General features: G+C 40.9%; 1 protein-coding gene across 6 annotated transcripts in view; it reads left to right on the forward strand.

Annotated features, from left to right (window-relative positions):
- The window catches only part of c9orf72 (C9orf72-SMCR8 complex subunit), a 29,564-nt gene extending 14,846 nt beyond the window's left edge, over window positions 1–14,718 (forward strand). For 5 of the 6 annotated variants that reach the window (XM_050061764.1, XM_050061763.1, XM_050061766.1 and 2 more), the window contains 2 exons: window positions 1,111–1,220; window positions 13,800–14,718. In XM_050061764.1, the coding sequence (XP_049917721.1) occupies window positions 1,111–1,220; window positions 13,800–13,986 (297 nt within the window). In that variant the 3' untranslated portion in view covers window positions 13,987–14,718. The remainder of the gene's footprint in view (window positions 1–1,110; window positions 1,221–13,799) is intronic. The other variant, XM_050061768.1, reaches the window with a different exon arrangement.
- Window positions 14,719–16,584: the final 1,866 nt, after the last annotated feature.

The raw sequence follows: 16,584 nt of genomic DNA on the forward strand, positions 1-16,584 counted from the left end.
ATCGTCACGGCTGTGATTCGGTCATAGGCACGAGGCCGCAGGCCGAGTGCTGAAGACAATCACAGCCGTGACGATATCACAGTACAACATCACGTGCTCGAGTGTGATATTGCTTAAATATATATATATATATATATATATATATATATATATATATATATATATATATATATATTTACTATTTAAATATATATTTAAATATTATTATACAAAATTAACATAAATCTCAGTAATACCCTACGTGCTCTGGAAGAGAGTACCAAGGCTAGAAAATCAATGTGCTCATTCACTTCTCATATACATCCTGGTGGTAGTAGATGGCCCCGGAGTACACAATGCTTATGGTGAAAGCACTTGCCAAAGAGACTCTACAAAATGTATCATTTCAATTTTTAATAAAATGTGTGCAAGTACAAATAAGATACATAAATGTCAGCATTTTTTGTCCCAGTCCAGCCCTGTACACAGGTCATTGAAAGTTCTTGAATTTATCAATTTCTGTTTGGAATTGCATGAAAATAGGATTTCGCCGTGTGAATTTCAAAATTTTCAAAATTTACTCCACTATGTCTTTACACAGCAAACACTTGTTTGCTGCTATAATAATGTCTTGGGTGTTGCATACAGTTACTTTAAGCACTGCAAAATCGAGAATGAAATCACCAAGTAGAAAATAAAGTGGTACTTTTTGGTGTTTTTGGCTCCTATTGCTGTCTGTGACCACACTTGCTTTTTTCCTGTGGTGTATACTATTGTGAAGTTAAAAGCAACAGATGCATTTTCATATTTTGTCTGTGGTACAGTGCTATTGAACACAGAACAGTCCGTATATCAGGCTGCAGCAAATACTGTAATGATGTGCTCCCATCTCACTGATACTGTCTCTAGAGCCCATAGATACAAAACAGTAGATTTTATTCCCAAGGGTCACAACCTGTCATCCGTTCCTATGAAAGTGGTCCCAGAGTTGCGGTTACAAGTTTTTCTCATGACAACAGCAATATGTTTCTGTCTCAAGGTTAGCACAAAGGAGGGGCGATTGTATAATTCCAGCCTTTTCCAGCAGAGCCGTAGCCTGGACTACTAATTGACATCCTGTGTCGTACCCAGGTGTTCATGCTGAAGCCAGGCCTGTCCCTGCGGAGCACCTATCTGTCCCAGTTCCTGCTGCTGCTCCACAGGAAGGCCCTCACACTGCTCAAGTACATCGAGGACGAAACGTAAGAGCTGTCACCAATAAGACTTTAATCCACATAGCAAAAAGGATTATTGTTTGGCAGTAGACCACAGCACTCACACACCCCACTCCACAGAAAAAAACATCAGAAAGTCTAAATACCAAAGCTGATTATTGGCTCGTTGTCTGCCATTGTTTTTGCTTTGACTTTGCAGCCACTGACCTTGCACTGATTGTGACATCACTACTGAGCACCACTGGTTCCCCACAGGACACACCCCTAAAGCCATGTAGTCTGTGGCCCAATGTCATACACTTTTCCAAGTTAGGAGTCAAAATAGTTATGTCAGTGTTTTTCTGCAGCTGGTAATAGATCCCCAGGGTTTTGTTGTACAGGAGTGGAGGTACCACAAGCTCAGAGGGCCAAATAACCGAACATGGAATGATGGGGAACTCATAACGTTAACTCCAGTTGAGAGACATCTGTTAGTTCTTTGTGAGAGCCCAGCTGGGTGTGGGGTGTGCGCACACCCTCAGGGTTCTAAACCGAAACAGTGTTTTAGACGCAGATAAGAAAGAGTGTAGTATATTTTCCATGTGACCATATAGGCTAGAAGTAGTGCAAAGAACACCATTCTGCTGAGCAGCAGAAAAAACTCATGATCAAGTGAGTCATCCTTAGCCCTGCTCTGAACAGGCGGACAAGCATGACTGTGATGCATCTCAAACACTGCAGTTGGCTTTACTGATACGCACAAACGCAGTCACTGAGAAACGTCAGCTGCTGAGTGTTCTGATGGAGTCCGATGATTCCTACATGCTGTTTGGAGCGATAGCAGTTGGTACACATCCTCTGCCTTACAGGGGACAGTTACTGCCACTAATTAAAAAGACATTCTGCAAGATGACATTTTTCCACTGATGAGGCACCCTGCACTCATAGGACGAATTTTACCTTGTTAAAGTCGTCTCTCACCAGTGTGATGTGAAAATGTGGTGCTGGAATATAGAAAACACACATGCAAATTTTCTGCATGACCGCTATGCACACTGGGTCAGGTGCTGATTATCGTTGTTGCAAGGTTTTATGTTTGTCTACAACAAAATAAGAGTTTCCTCCTAAATAGTGCCTGTGTCCACTCTGAACAACAAAAACCTATACTACCCAGACTAAGGATGTCAATGGTTTACTGTTCATTGGTGAAATGGCAAAAATATTTTTGACCGGTTACGCATGTCAGTTTAAAGGTTAATTTAACTGCTCTGCAGTTTACTGCACTGTGCACCACCTGGGTCCAGTAGGAGCTAGCTAGCTGCACCCGTCGTTTGCGATTACCACTGGTAACTTATTCCCGACCCAGTGTCCTTACTGTGGAAACATTTTGCCTACCTTTGGCTAGGCAAAGGTAGGCAAAATGTCTTAGAAGTAGAGCGGGTCGTCCACTTATCGAGATATCAGCAGTTCGATCCCCAGCGCCTCCAGTCTGCATGTCGAAGTATCCTTGAGAAAGATACTGAACCCCAAATTGCTCCTGATGGCTGTTCCATCGGTGTGTGAGTGTTTTAAAAAACTGAGTAGCAGGTGGCACCTTGTATGGTAGCCTCGGCCACCAGTGTGTGAATGTGACCTGTAGTGTAAAAAGTGCTTTGAGTGGTCAGATGACTAGAACGGTGCTTTACAATTGCAGGTCCATTTGCATTTACCTATCAGTCTTTCCCCAGGTAGCTGCAATTAGTAAGTGGCTCAATTTTGAGCCACAAACCGACTTGTTGACTATTTTATCACCGATAGCTCTGTTAGCACCGTTAACAGTGTCAACATGGTTGGTGGAGCGAACAATGTTTAACGTGTCTAAGAGGTTTGTGCCTCAAACTGAAGCCGCTTACTAAGCAGGGCAACCTGAGGGAAGACGCAAGGGTGGCCACAATGTCTCCACTGCAACACTGTCCCACCACCATGGGTCAGGATGGCACTCCCAGCTGTAATCCCAGGATGAGCAGGGCTGCTAGCTACCTCCCATCCAACCCAAGAGGCGCGCAGGTCAAAGAGGCCAAGGCTGGGTAACCAGTGGAGACCAGAGGGTGGGCAGTTGGCTCTAGGTTGCTGCATGTTAACGTGGCTGGCTGGCTGGCTGTCTGTCAGCAAGTCAACGGAACATAAAATAAAACTCAAGATACTTACTTGAGTTCACATGATACTTGAGTCAAGGGAGTGCCAGACTGAAAGAAAAGCACCTCTTGTGTTTCACGTCATTCCCTCAAAAATTAACGGGGTAGTTACCAGTTAATAGGTGTCGCACTATCAAAAGCAAAATTAACCAAAACTGGAATCCCTAACCCAGACAGAGGATGTTTAAGGGGCCAACATTAATTACACAATACATAAACTAATAGGACCCCAAATATTATGCTAACACTAGCTGTTGTGGCTAGCCCCGTTCTATCACCAACTTACAGTATAAAGTGTGAGCGTGTGAGCTACTTTATCATTGTAATCATCTCCCAGCTGAAGCAGAAACCGAATTGATTTGAAGTTTCCTCATTTTGTCAGCAAGCTAGCTATGACCTGGAGGTATGACATCACTTGGAACAAAGGTTTTCATTGGTCAAATATATATTTCTGCAGGCGGATATCTGCTGATATTAAGGTCCATTTTAATATTTTTTCTTCCGCACAAAGGTTCAGAACTCACAGAATCATTTTTTCAGATGAATATCTGTGCTTGATGTGAAATGATTCTTAATGCTTACTAACAAGTTTTAACGTTACAGTAGTGACACAATAGATGCATTAAACCCTACCATAACGTAATAGATGCAAAGCCTTCCTATTTTGCATAGTATGCACACATGAGTGTGTGTGAGCATACTTCAACCAACACTGCTGCTGAGCTGGCAACAACTTATCTGTCCCCTCTATGAGGCTGGAATGATATAGAGATTACATGTTTTAGAATAGCAACAGACAATCTATATTCATGATCTCCCCCTGTTTTTCCGGAACACCAGAATTGCAGCTGTGTTCTCACACGCAGAAGTTACAACACTCCTGATCTGGTTGTAAAATATCACACACCCAGAGGTGAGGTTAGTGTGTTCCTGTCTAATGAAACAAGTGAAGGTATTTGAATGATTTTGATATTCCCCTCTTCCATTTTTGCCCTTCAAAAGGGACACGCCTCATTTGGTTTATGTATGCCGTGAGGAACTCAAAAAAGTTGCTGCTGAAGTTTTTATGCCGAGCAGAATTAGGCTTGTGATGATGCCGCAGTTATTGGCTGATACTGGATTTACTGTTTATGTTTGTTTTATGTCATTGTAAATTTAATATCTTCATGTTTTGGACTGTTGGTAAAATGAAACAAGCAATTTGCAGATGTTACCTTTGAAACTTCTGCTGCTCTGCCCACTTTTCCCTTCCAGTTCTAACGCGGTTGTATTCATTGTTCCTGTTTAGCACTCGCAGCGCCAGTTGGCATTGTAAACATTGTACGAAAATTGGGAACATTCAGCAGCTATACTGCATCGACTGGATGGTTTTACAGTACCACATCCATCAGCCATTAGTGACAGGGAGGATGACACATGAAAACAACCTGAGATCACATATGAGAACATTTTAAAGACTGCAGTGTCGTGTTCTTCAGCTGGGAGATGTGTGCAAGTGGTGAGTCTGCCACTTTCAATGTGCCACTCTTAACGAGTTTAATAAATGAACAAAATAAACTCAAAGTGTCAATGTGAAACAAATATTGTTTCATGTATTTTCCTTGTTTGAATTACCTTGTTAGCACATCGTCAAACAAATTCAAACTCAACAGAAACAAAGCAAAACTTACATTAAACTGCCAACAGTCACCAACTCTGGTTTAGTCAAAAAAATCCTTAATTCATCGAGTTAGGCTGGATGTGAAAATATGCTGTTTGTAACACACTGTTTATTCCCCCTGTTTCTCTCTGCCTCTCAGCTGCCCGCTGAGCAGCGACTCTCGCTTCTTCCTCAGCAGCCGACCATTAAAGGTCCCATATTATGGAAAGTCTTTTTTTTATTATGAAGCAGGTTAAGGTGCCATATAAATACTGTAAATGTATCAAAACGCTCAATCCACAGAGAAATGCACACAAACCGTATTCATAAACTGCTCCTTTAAAACAAGCGGTCAGGACTTCAGTGAAGTTATGTCACAACTTTACAGACGGGTTCATACTTTACAGCAATAACATACTTAAGCCCCGATCACACAGAAAGCACACCGCACTGCCTTTTTAAAAAAAATTGAAAGCCACTAGTAAAAAAAAACAACACTTGCTGCACCTTTTAATCATTGCCAGGCAACCACCCCTTCATTTCCTTACTCTAACCTTCCCATGTAATCAATCTAGCATTTGCTAGAGATCTGTGTGGATAAAAGTAAAAAAAGAGGGTGGATCACGGGGAGTTGCACCAGTTGGTCCAGGAGCTTCACCTCCATAGTGGCCTTTTCAAATACTGCACTTATGCTTCCAAGCCTGCTGTTTTCTATTGAGATCATGGTAACTGCTGTTTGTAAAGTTGTATAGGTCTGTGTATTCACCAGCTGCTATCACCAGTTTCTCCTCCAATGTTTACCAACTTGTTGTGACCACTACAGAAGGCCCGCCTCTCAAATCATGCAATTGGACAATGGGAAAAAAAAGATGATGAGGGGCACTTTTCCGCTCTGAGTTGAAGTTTTTTTCAACTCATGGAATTTATAGTGCTCTGACAAAAACACCAGGCACGTGGCAACTCAAAATAATTACCAAAAAGCTTTGTGTAATCAGGGCCTTGATAGTTCCCTTCAGATTTCCTGTTGGAATGTTTTGCAATGTATCTGAATGACATCAGCTGACAAGAAGTAGCCTAAACATGAACCCACTTTGTTGCCTAGCAGTGCCATTCCAATTCAGCAGTCTATAAAGTCCCAAATGCACTGACAGCGATGATTGATGCGCGTCAACTGAGGCGCGTCAATTATCGCTCCTATAGCGCACTGCAGGCATTAGGCAACGCCACAGAACTAGCAGTATTTTAGGAAAAAAGCTGTTGACTATATTACAGATGCCATCAGTAATTGTGGCCTATATACATGTCTACTTTAGTGCGTTATATGAAATCAGAATCAGCAGTATTTTAGGGGGGAAAAAGTCGCAATTATAGGCAACAATTTCTGTAGGCAGTCACCTGGTTGCAGACTTTTCTTATAGCAGCCTAATGAGTGAGATAAGAAAAAGGATGGATGGAGATGAGAATGTCCTAGGGTGACCAGACGTCCCGAAAAATTCGGGACAGTCCCGAAATCCAAGCAGTTGTCCCGAATCCTGAATCCTGCCCTAACTGTCCCGAAAATTACACTAGAGCAGAGTCTGGAGTAGTTATTGCCTGATAAAACATTAAAAACCTATCATGGTGGTTGAGTCGTCCTGCAGCTCCCGCCGGCTACACATTGGCTGCAGCAGTTCCTACATGAATTATGGGTGTTGTACTTTTTAAATTGTGTACAGCAGTGGCGATGAAGTAGATGAAGAGAGCGCAAGCTGCAGCCGCGAGGACAGGGAAAGCGCAGGCAGCCACGAGAAGGAGTGATTTGTACGTTGCAGTGCAGCCTCATGTTCTAACTGTTCAAAACTGTTTTACAAACTGATAGGCCTGAATGTACCAGACATCTTTTATTTTGTTAGCTTTTATTTTTTAATTGAGTTTAACACTAGGACCGCCAGGATTACAGCGCCCTTCCAACCGCTGCAACGGTCTGCCAGACCGTCATATGTAACTTCATTGTTTATGCTGCCCGTGTGCTCAGAAGCACACAAAAAATGCATTTTTTGAGTAATTTCCGAGAAGTTATGATAAAATAAGAAAAATATTACAGACTATAGAATAGGACTGACAACCTCTCCAATGTCTCATGTCAGTTAATTAACACTATTTGTCAGCTTTTTATAGCCTAATGCGTTTTGTTTTTTTTTGTTTTTTGGGGGGGGGGGTTTGCTGCTGCTGCGCCGTGTCTCCAGTTGAAAGTGGTGATTTGCTAAATACATTCTACAGTGATAAATTAGATTAACTTTTGGTCTATGATATTGTTGGCTATATTACGCATTTTAATTAAAAAAAAAACCCTTAAGAATAAAAGAAATGAACACCGAAATAATTAGTAGAAACTTTTTTTTATTGATACTCCTCCTCTCTGACATAGCCTACTAACACACACACACACACACACATGTTCATTCATTCATTCAATCATGATTGAATGAATGAATGAACATTGGAAGCGGTTCAACCGCAGTCCCGCCGGCTGGCACAGTCACTGTTGAGATTATATTTGTTTTTTTATTTTAACAAAATGTTTTTTTATTGACCGTATGAATGGTTTTGTTTTCAAATTAATATTTGGAAACAAAAATGTATGCTTTGGTGTACTTTTACAGAGTTTTGCAATATGTATAGCCTACCTGTATGTATCAAAATGCATAATTTTCAGCTGCTGCACGGTCAGAGGTATAAATGCTCAGAAGTCTAGTGTGTTTCATTTTTGTAACTTATAGGCTTCAGAAAACATACAAGACACATTTTTAGTAAAAGTCATAGGAAGAGAAGCTTGTAGGTTTTATCTAAACAGAGCATTATAAAAACCATCGTGGCGGCTCTAGGACAAGTGCACTTACATTGATCACTTCCATAGAATAAAACGAAATTGGAGAAGATTGAAAAAATTGTTAAAATTAAATTAGGGAACTGATCACAGATGTATTGTCTCTGTGTGTGTTTACATCTATTGTTGCTTTTAAAAGCTGACATGTCATGACAGTCAAGCAAATGAGCTCATTAATCATGAAATAGCATACAATTAAAAATCCTTAACTTTTTATTCATTTTAGCACTCTCCAAACAAGTGCTGCAGCTGCAGAAAGAACAGCTCTGGTTGCTGGGTCCTCATTTGACGCTCAAAAAATCGAGATGAGGTCGGGGTTGAGGCGTCAAGGCAATTAGACGTGCGTCAAAACGCTTTTAGTGCGTGTTTGGCCATTTAAAACAATGAGTGTATAAGGCGTTTGGGCCTTAAAGATGGGAAGTGCCACTACAGTGCTGTTACAGTCATTCCCCAGCTGCAGTGATGGTGCAAAGACACCAAAGACGCAACTGGAGAAGACCTGAAAATGCGGACCAATCAGAGCAGACTGGACTTTTGTCGGGAGGGGGCCTAAAGAGACAGGCGCTAAAATGGAGCGTTTTAGACAGAGGGTGAAGACAGGTGAATTTTTACATAGAAGCATGTAAAAACTTTATAGTAGAAGCCCAAAATACAAATATGACACTGAAAATGAGCATAATGTGGGACCTTTAAAATAGCAAAATAAAAGGACAAGAATCGCAAAAACCAAAAGAAGCATTACCTTCTCACCTGACAAAATTTTTGTAAAACTTTAACATGTTTTTTAAGCTTAAAAACAGCTTTTTAGGAAGAAACAGATGAAGAAGATGGCAATAACAAGCAAGGTAGTCGCACATCCACTCAAAAACAGAAGTAAGATTACACAACGACACAATGTGAACCCCCTAGTTTAGGCAAAGATTAAGGTTGAGAGACTTGATAAATACTCAGAAAAAAAATCATCAATCAACAGTGCAGCCATAGTTTGTATGTACCTAAAGATACCTTATATGACATGAACAAAATATAGCCTGTTTGATGGCGAGTCAGGCTCACAGGACTGGTTTATGATGATGATTGGTGTTGAGAAGAAACTGGGAGGAGGCAGCTGATTGTCAAGCAGGGTGATGAATCCTCAGCATCATCTCAGAATGACAGCTCCCCCATCTACATCGCACGTGTTTGGTGAATAATGTGACGAGCGACAAAATGATGCAAAGCACATGTCATGGCCTTCCCAGTCGCCACAGCTCAACATCTGAGAGACCCTCATCATCATCAAAGCTCTAAATGATGTTTTTATGATCTTCATTTGACACCCTCCTAAATCCATGGAATTATCCTCCTCTCTGGGGACCTTGTTCAGTTCCTTGTAAAAGAACTAGAAATAATTGTATCTCTGGTCATGCTCTAGTCCCATCAGGGTACAGTAACCCCCTTCTGTCTCAGCTCTCAGAAACACCTTCTTAAGCCGCAACAATTCATCCGAAACACTGCGGCCTGCCGTTTCTTCAGCTTTCCTCGAATTTTTTTTTCGTGCCACTGTTCCCGTGGCGACCTGGTCATCGCTCCATCTGGGCTTGACTCATCTCCTTCTGTGCTCTCCAACAGTGGACTGACCTTCCCACTCCTTCAGGACAGCAGTCACTCCCTGTTTGTTTTTTTTACTTCTACATGATTTGGCTTTTCTCCTGTTTATACAAGACATCTGAGGACACTTGAGCCAGTTCTTCTCTATTGTGCACAAGTGTGTAAGCAGCCAGGAAGATTTGTAACTCCGGGTCCTGCCACCTGTTCCTTCTGGTTGGTCTTAATGTTGGTGTTCTTGAAGTAGATTTATTCTAAGAAGATAATTTAAGAACATTATTTATGCTAACACTGCATAATACAAACTAAGTGAGACAGCATTACATGCTAGAGCTACGGTTACTAACAGCGGTTGAATTGTTGCATCAGTAAATGCAAACAAGTCGCTGTGCAAACAAATTGCTTGTACACCTAAAATTAATCACACCATGGCTCCATTAGTTTTTCTTCCCCTGTGTTTCCAAACAGCACATTCATTTTGTGGCACCACATTAAAAATGTTAAAGCTGCACTGATGAATGTTTTTGTATTAACAATAGATCAAATAATAATAATGTGCAATGTGAGAGGGATTGCTCGTAGAACCTACAGAGAATTCCCACCCAGCTCTGCAGCTTCCCTCAGCGAGGGAATTTCCTGTCAGTGTGTCAGCTCATTGTTTTGGTTTTGTGGCTTGCGACTTTACTGTTTTGATTTACTCCTATCACTTTCATCAGCAATGTTTCCAACAGCAGCTGGCAGCAGTTTGACAAAACTCTGATAAGCTACTACCAACTAGTAACTACCAACTAGCTGGTGTAGTAACATAGTGTAGCAGTTAGCACATAGACTGTATAAAATAATAGACATAGCTACAAGACATCACCCTTATATTTGTGGACTCCCGTTTTGAAGCCTCAATTTCGGCTTTTCGGCCGTAGCCATCTTGGTTTTTTTGGAGCCAGAGGTGACCATACTTGGGCGAAAGGCTGGTGATGTGGAGGAGCAAGGGGTGGATCATTCTCAGAACCCATCGGCTGTATTCTGCGTCTGACATCCGGCAGACGGCGATACAGCCTCTGGGAGCAGACCCCCGATTTTGTGGCATTCCGGTTTGATTTGGGCGGAGGAGGCGAATTTCCGTTTCCGACTTCCGTTTATATATAAGTAAATATGCTGAACCATTGCGATGGATTCAGAGTTTGCAGTGACGCCAATTATGTTCCGCCTCGTTAGTTCACCGCACGGACCGTTTAACCTGGCAACAACTGCAGCCGGCTCAAACGTGATTGGTCAATATCACGCGGACTACAAACAGCCTACAACCGCAAGCCAAGGCTCTTCCGCTCTTCTTCCAGAAGCAAGATCTCCGGGGTTTGCCTACAGACTCTACATTCACTGAATGTAGAGTCTGTATATAGAGACCAGGGGTGTAAATCACCAGCTTCATCACGATATGATATTATATCGATTTGTTCGGATGACGATATGATGTTTGCCAATATCAGAAAGTCTGTCACGATACGATTTCGATTCGATTCGATTCAGGAGCCTGCGATCGATATGACGCGATATCATATGCCCATCTAACACAATCATTTACATCAACTCACAAAAACAACTAGAATATGATTTGACCTTTTTATTTCTGAGCTCTGTTTGTTGTTTGAGCGGAGGCGCGCTTGCCCAGAAATGGTGACACAGACATGCTATGTGAATTTCAAAATAAATGTGTATCTTTAAGATGACGATATGGATCGATGTTTTCATTTTGCATCGATATAATCGGATCGTTAATCAATGAATCGATGTATCGATGTGGATCGATGTATCGTTACACCCCTAATAGAGACTAGGGGTGGATCTGACTGAGAAGCAGCAAGCAATATCGGCAGACAGACCATCACTCAAAGAGGTCCCTGCCCTTAGTCGTACATTAACTTTCAGCCTTAATAAAGTGTAAATGGGTGAGTTAAATGAAAATTCAGCCCCTGTACAGTTGTCATGAAGGGGGGAATTAGCTTTAGAGACCAAACCGTTTCTTGTATCAGGCTGTAAACATGTTTATTTCTGCTATAACGTTGGGCATTTTAATTAACATGGAGGTATGAGGATGACTTGTTTTGGAGCCAGCCTCAAGTGGCCATTCAAGGAACTGCAGTTTTTGGCACTTTCATGTTGGGTTCTTTTTTCAGCCTGGGGGGTTGCTCTTGAGTTAGCAGCTTAAGGTCCAGATATCGCTCTTACAGGTTGGTGGAGACCAAAAACAGAGCTAAAAAGAGACAGAGTATTTGACTTGGATTCATTGGGAGGCCAGAAACATGACTTCAGATGAATGCTAATGATTAGCCAAATTTGCTGGATGTGTAAATATGCAATTGTTTTTTAAAATGGTAGCCACATTAACTGCAATACATATTACTGTTGTGTGTACAGCTTGTTGTGCTGCCTCCTAGTGACCAAAAACATAAATATATACCGGTCTAGGAAGCCAGCTACAAAAACTATCACATTTAAAACCTCCAGGTATCCTGTGGAAGTGGTTACAGAGCTTTATCTTCTGAAAAAATGTACACTTAAATGATCCCCAAGAGTAGATGTTTAAAGTGAAAAAAGATGAGATTATATATTATGGTTAAACACATTTAAAAATTTAGGAGGAAAAGAAAATAGATAAATAAAGGAGGTGTTTTACATTAGAACCAACACATCAGCTATGACACATAAAGGACATCTGTATTATGTGAGGGAATAGTGTGAACAGAAAGACACCTTGAATGATATCTCTTGAATGGTCACAAAAAGGAAATGCACAAAATGTTTTTTTTTAACTGTTTATAACATAATTTCCTAAAAAAAATAAAAAAATCTGGGGCATAGGTAGCATAGTGGATAGTGCCAGCGCCCCATGTACAGAGGCATTGCCTCACTGCAGCGGTTGTGGGTTCGAGCCCGGCCTGCGACCCTTTGCTGCGTGTCAGTCCCCTCTCTCTCTCTCTCTCTCTCTCTCTCTCTCTCTCTCTCTCTCTCTCTCTCTCCCTCCCCATTTCACACACTGTCCTATCCATTAAAGGCAAAAGCCCACAAAAAATAATAAAAATCCCTAGCCTGGAAATCCAGACTCAGATCTAGAAAGATTTTGAGTCTGGCCCTCACCGATACGCCCTTCCTTGCCGCAAGCAATTGGATAGCACGATAGCCAATCAGAGCAAAAAACAAGGTGACGTATTCATTGCACTTAGCCCTGTTTGTTTGCCAACCAGTTGGGCTAACTGATATATCATGCTTTTGCCGTATCCCGTCGGCACGCCCGCCCAGAGCCCGTGTCTGTCAGATAGACTGATCTGATTGGTCCGATGGCGATTCAGCGGGCTCTGCTCGTCGGGGCCAGATTCCCGTGCAGAGCAAATTCGAATTTGCTGGGGGCGGGGCATCTGGATTTCCAGGTTAAAAAATCCCCAAACAAAATCCTCAATTTAAATAAAGTAATTCATCGCATTAAATGAGTTGTCTTTTTTTTTTTAATTAACTTAACTTTCTTCAGTGAATGAATGTAATGTATAATTCTGTTAGACTGCTGCTAGACTGCTCTGTTAATACAGGAGCGTGCCTCCCTTTGTGCGCAGCAAAAAGGAGAGCAAACCGTTTTTTGGCCGTATTAAAATGTATTTTTTAAAAGGCTTAACACCAACAAATACAGATTGAAGCATAATATAACATTAGGCTAAAACATGAATTTTGGTTTCAATGCATTTTGACTGTTGGACTTCACAATACTCAGATTACATGAATCAAAAACATTCGCAGCCACCACTGGAATCTATTCTACAAAAAGAAAAATATTAATAATAATAGTGTAGTCTAATCTGTTGATTGGGATTTTGAATGTCAACCCTGTGAATGAAGCTGCGAACCATATATTTTTTACAGCCCTACAGTCTCCATCCTGTGAGTCAGACTACAGATGTTGTTGCCATGATGTTACGAAATGTTTACTTTGATTTTTATTTTTACCTCCTGTCTGAAAGGGTTCCACGGCTGTTATTCTGACTTCATAGTAAACGCCTGAACGTATCTCACTCCAGAGACAACAGAAAATACACAGGCAAAACCATTATTTGTGCGCTCGTGTGAAAGGATAAAAGCAGTCTTGTTTATGGTGCTGCTAACAGCCTGAGGTCAGAGGGCATACTATTTTACAGGTGCCTTGACAACATTGTTTATGCTCAGTTGCCGTCCCGTAGCAGCATACATAATTCATCGTGGCATGGCATTCCTGCACACAGCTGCAGCCCAACTAGATGCTAATGTACATCCTCTGACCCCGAGTATTGTAGGTTGTTAACAGTTACACTACAGAACCTCTCCTCCTTTCTTCACAGGCAAAAGGGGAAGAAGCCGTTTCGATCCTTGCGTAACCTAAAGACAGACCTGGATCTGACAGTGGAGGGAGACCTGAACATTGTAATGGCTTTCGCTGAGAAGCTGAGAGCAGGGCTGCACTCGTTTGTGTTTGGGAAGCCGTTCTACACCAGCATGCAAGAACGAGACGTGCTCATGAGCTTCTGACTCCATCCTTCACCTGAACTTTATGCATTGGATGGTTAATGGAACCAGATGTTATGTTGTCTTTGGTCTGTTTAATTGTTACATCAGTGCATCCACATGTGTATTCATGCGACAAGCATTAGCCTGGATATTTGTTAAAAGAATATAATTTTTGCCTTCCTTTTGTGTCAAGGCATGATTTCAAAGACGGATTGTAACTGCTGTTTTGAGCCATTAGAATGAAAGTTTTCATATATTGCCTTGATCAACTGTAAGCATAATGTGAGCTTAATGTTTTTAGAAGACTTAAATTATTCTCAGCAGGATGAATTATTCATGCACCCTATGCCTTCTGTTAATAGAGGGTCTGTATTAATTTATGGTGTTAAAATTGGCTGAGGTGCCCACCAGGACATTTGCAATTTAATTTAAAATTATATTTATTAAAACATGAGTTATTAGTTTCTTCACTGCCTGTGTTATACAATAACCTCAGAACCTTTTGAACTTATGAATTGCCTTTTTTTTAATATAAATTCAATTAATGAACATGTGTTCTGAATGTGAATGGCGCGCATCAAGTGACATTATGACAAGGTTGTGAGTAATCATGAAGCTCTGGGGTTTCATTAAAGAAAAAGACAAAAGCACTGTAAATGAAATCATATCACAATCCCTCCTGACAAGGCAGATCTGTGTGTCGCTGACAGTGAGCATCATCATTAAATGCATGTACCCAGCTGTGCGTAAAATGGATTTGCACTGATTTTTTTTTCCCTCCCATAGCAACAACCCAGCTATTTGCTGTTAGGATGATTCATCTTTACTGGTGGTCTTAAAGTCAAACAATCTTGTTTATGTGCTTTGGGTATTGCTTCTAAAATAGGAATTGTAATATTATGAGTTCATAATGTTTTGCCATTCTCCAGCTACACAAACATATAATTTTGAATTCAGAACATTTGCTCCAACTTGGAGAGACAGTTCAGCTATGTTTTTATTAGAAATGCATCAAATGACATACATGTTTCTACATTTAATCTTTGTGTTTCCTCTCCTTTAACTTTATTATATTTTTTTTTAACAGTGAACTTTTGTCTACACGTGCAGATGGAGCAGTAAATGATAGACAGTAGTAAGAACTTTTAAGGGCCTGTATATGACATTCAAAGTCTATGTATGATTCAGATTGTGAGCCAGGATTGTCTGTACATGATTCTGAGCAGGTCATTGATTCTGTGCCCAGGATGTCATAACTCCTTTATTTCTGTACATAGGAGATCCTACTTTGCTTTTATTTGCTGTAGAGCTGAGAACGAGGGTATCAGTCTGCAGCCATACCAGCGGCTCTTTGTGTTGGTACTTGGACACTGCAGTGCTTCGAGCCAAAGATTAGCAGGTTCAGTGTTTACTATGTTCACTACCTTAGCTTCGTATAACAGCACGCTAACATTTGCTAATTAGCCCTAAACTCAAAATAACTCTGAGGCTGATGGGAATGCCAATAGTTTTGTAGGCGTTTGGTCATTAACAAGTACTGGTTGATAAAAAGTTTTGATGTAGTGATGCCGTCAGATAAAAAGTCAGGAGATTCATCCAGAGGGGGATATAAATGTCTACCAGATTTCATGACATGACAATTCACCCATTCAAAATCTCAAATGTGAACATGACAAGAAAAAGTCTGTATCATCAAAGACCTTAGAATACGTTGTCTGGGAGGAGCCATAAATGTCTGTACAAAAGTTTGTGGCAATGCATCTATTAAGTGTTGAAATAATTTAGTGAACAAATGAAAACTTTAACCAGCTGGTGACACAGCAGAAAAAGTCAGAGGATTGCCAGTGTTACTAGCATTCAACTTCTGGGGACCACAAATGTATGTACAAAGTTGCATGACAGTCCATCCAATAGTTGTAGAGATTTTTTCAGGCTGAACCAAAGTGGGAAACTGACCAACAGACTGATAAACGTTGAGCCGCAATGCCACTGCAGCTAATGACACTTGGAGTAAACTAATGTCAGTGTCAAGACAAACAGCTGATGTCAAGGTTGGTCTAATGTCTGTAAACAAATATCTGCATGTGTTTGCAGAATCCATAGGCAATGGTACAAGATTTTGGTATTGAAAGTGTTCTAGTTTTCATTTGTAGTCCGAGTGGTGTTGACCAATTGCGTTTGGCAGGTAAACAGTCTGTGGAGAGGCAGAGCGCATTGACCAAAATGCAATCTCGGTACCTATCAGCTATCGTCTGATGCCAAGTTAGCACTATACAAGCTTTTGTAAAAAAAAAGTATCTGCAGTCATATGCAGGTATCTGTTCATAGAGACTACACAAAATGTCAAGCATATGAAAGAGGATGTCTTGGCTCAGATATCCATTGGCTATACTGGATCAGCCCAAAATATTTGTCCTTGCCCGCAGAGGCTTTATCGTCATTAGATGATAGCCGATGATTGAGATTGACGTTGGCCCACCTAAGCGCGAACTGTACCTTAAAGGCAAATTTGTAAAATTCCAGAATTTGTATGAACAGGCACACTAGAGCGTGGTAAAATACCAGCAAAGTGTTATTGTTTTTTTAGTGTTATTGATTACATGAGTTGGATATTTTATT

The sequence above is a fragment of the Epinephelus moara genome, chromosome 14 (genome assembly GCF_006386435.1).
Source record: "Epinephelus moara isolate mb chromosome 14, YSFRI_EMoa_1.0, whole genome shotgun sequence".
In the NCBI taxonomy this organism is placed as follows: Eukaryota; Metazoa; Chordata; class Actinopteri; order Perciformes; family Serranidae; genus Epinephelus; species Epinephelus moara.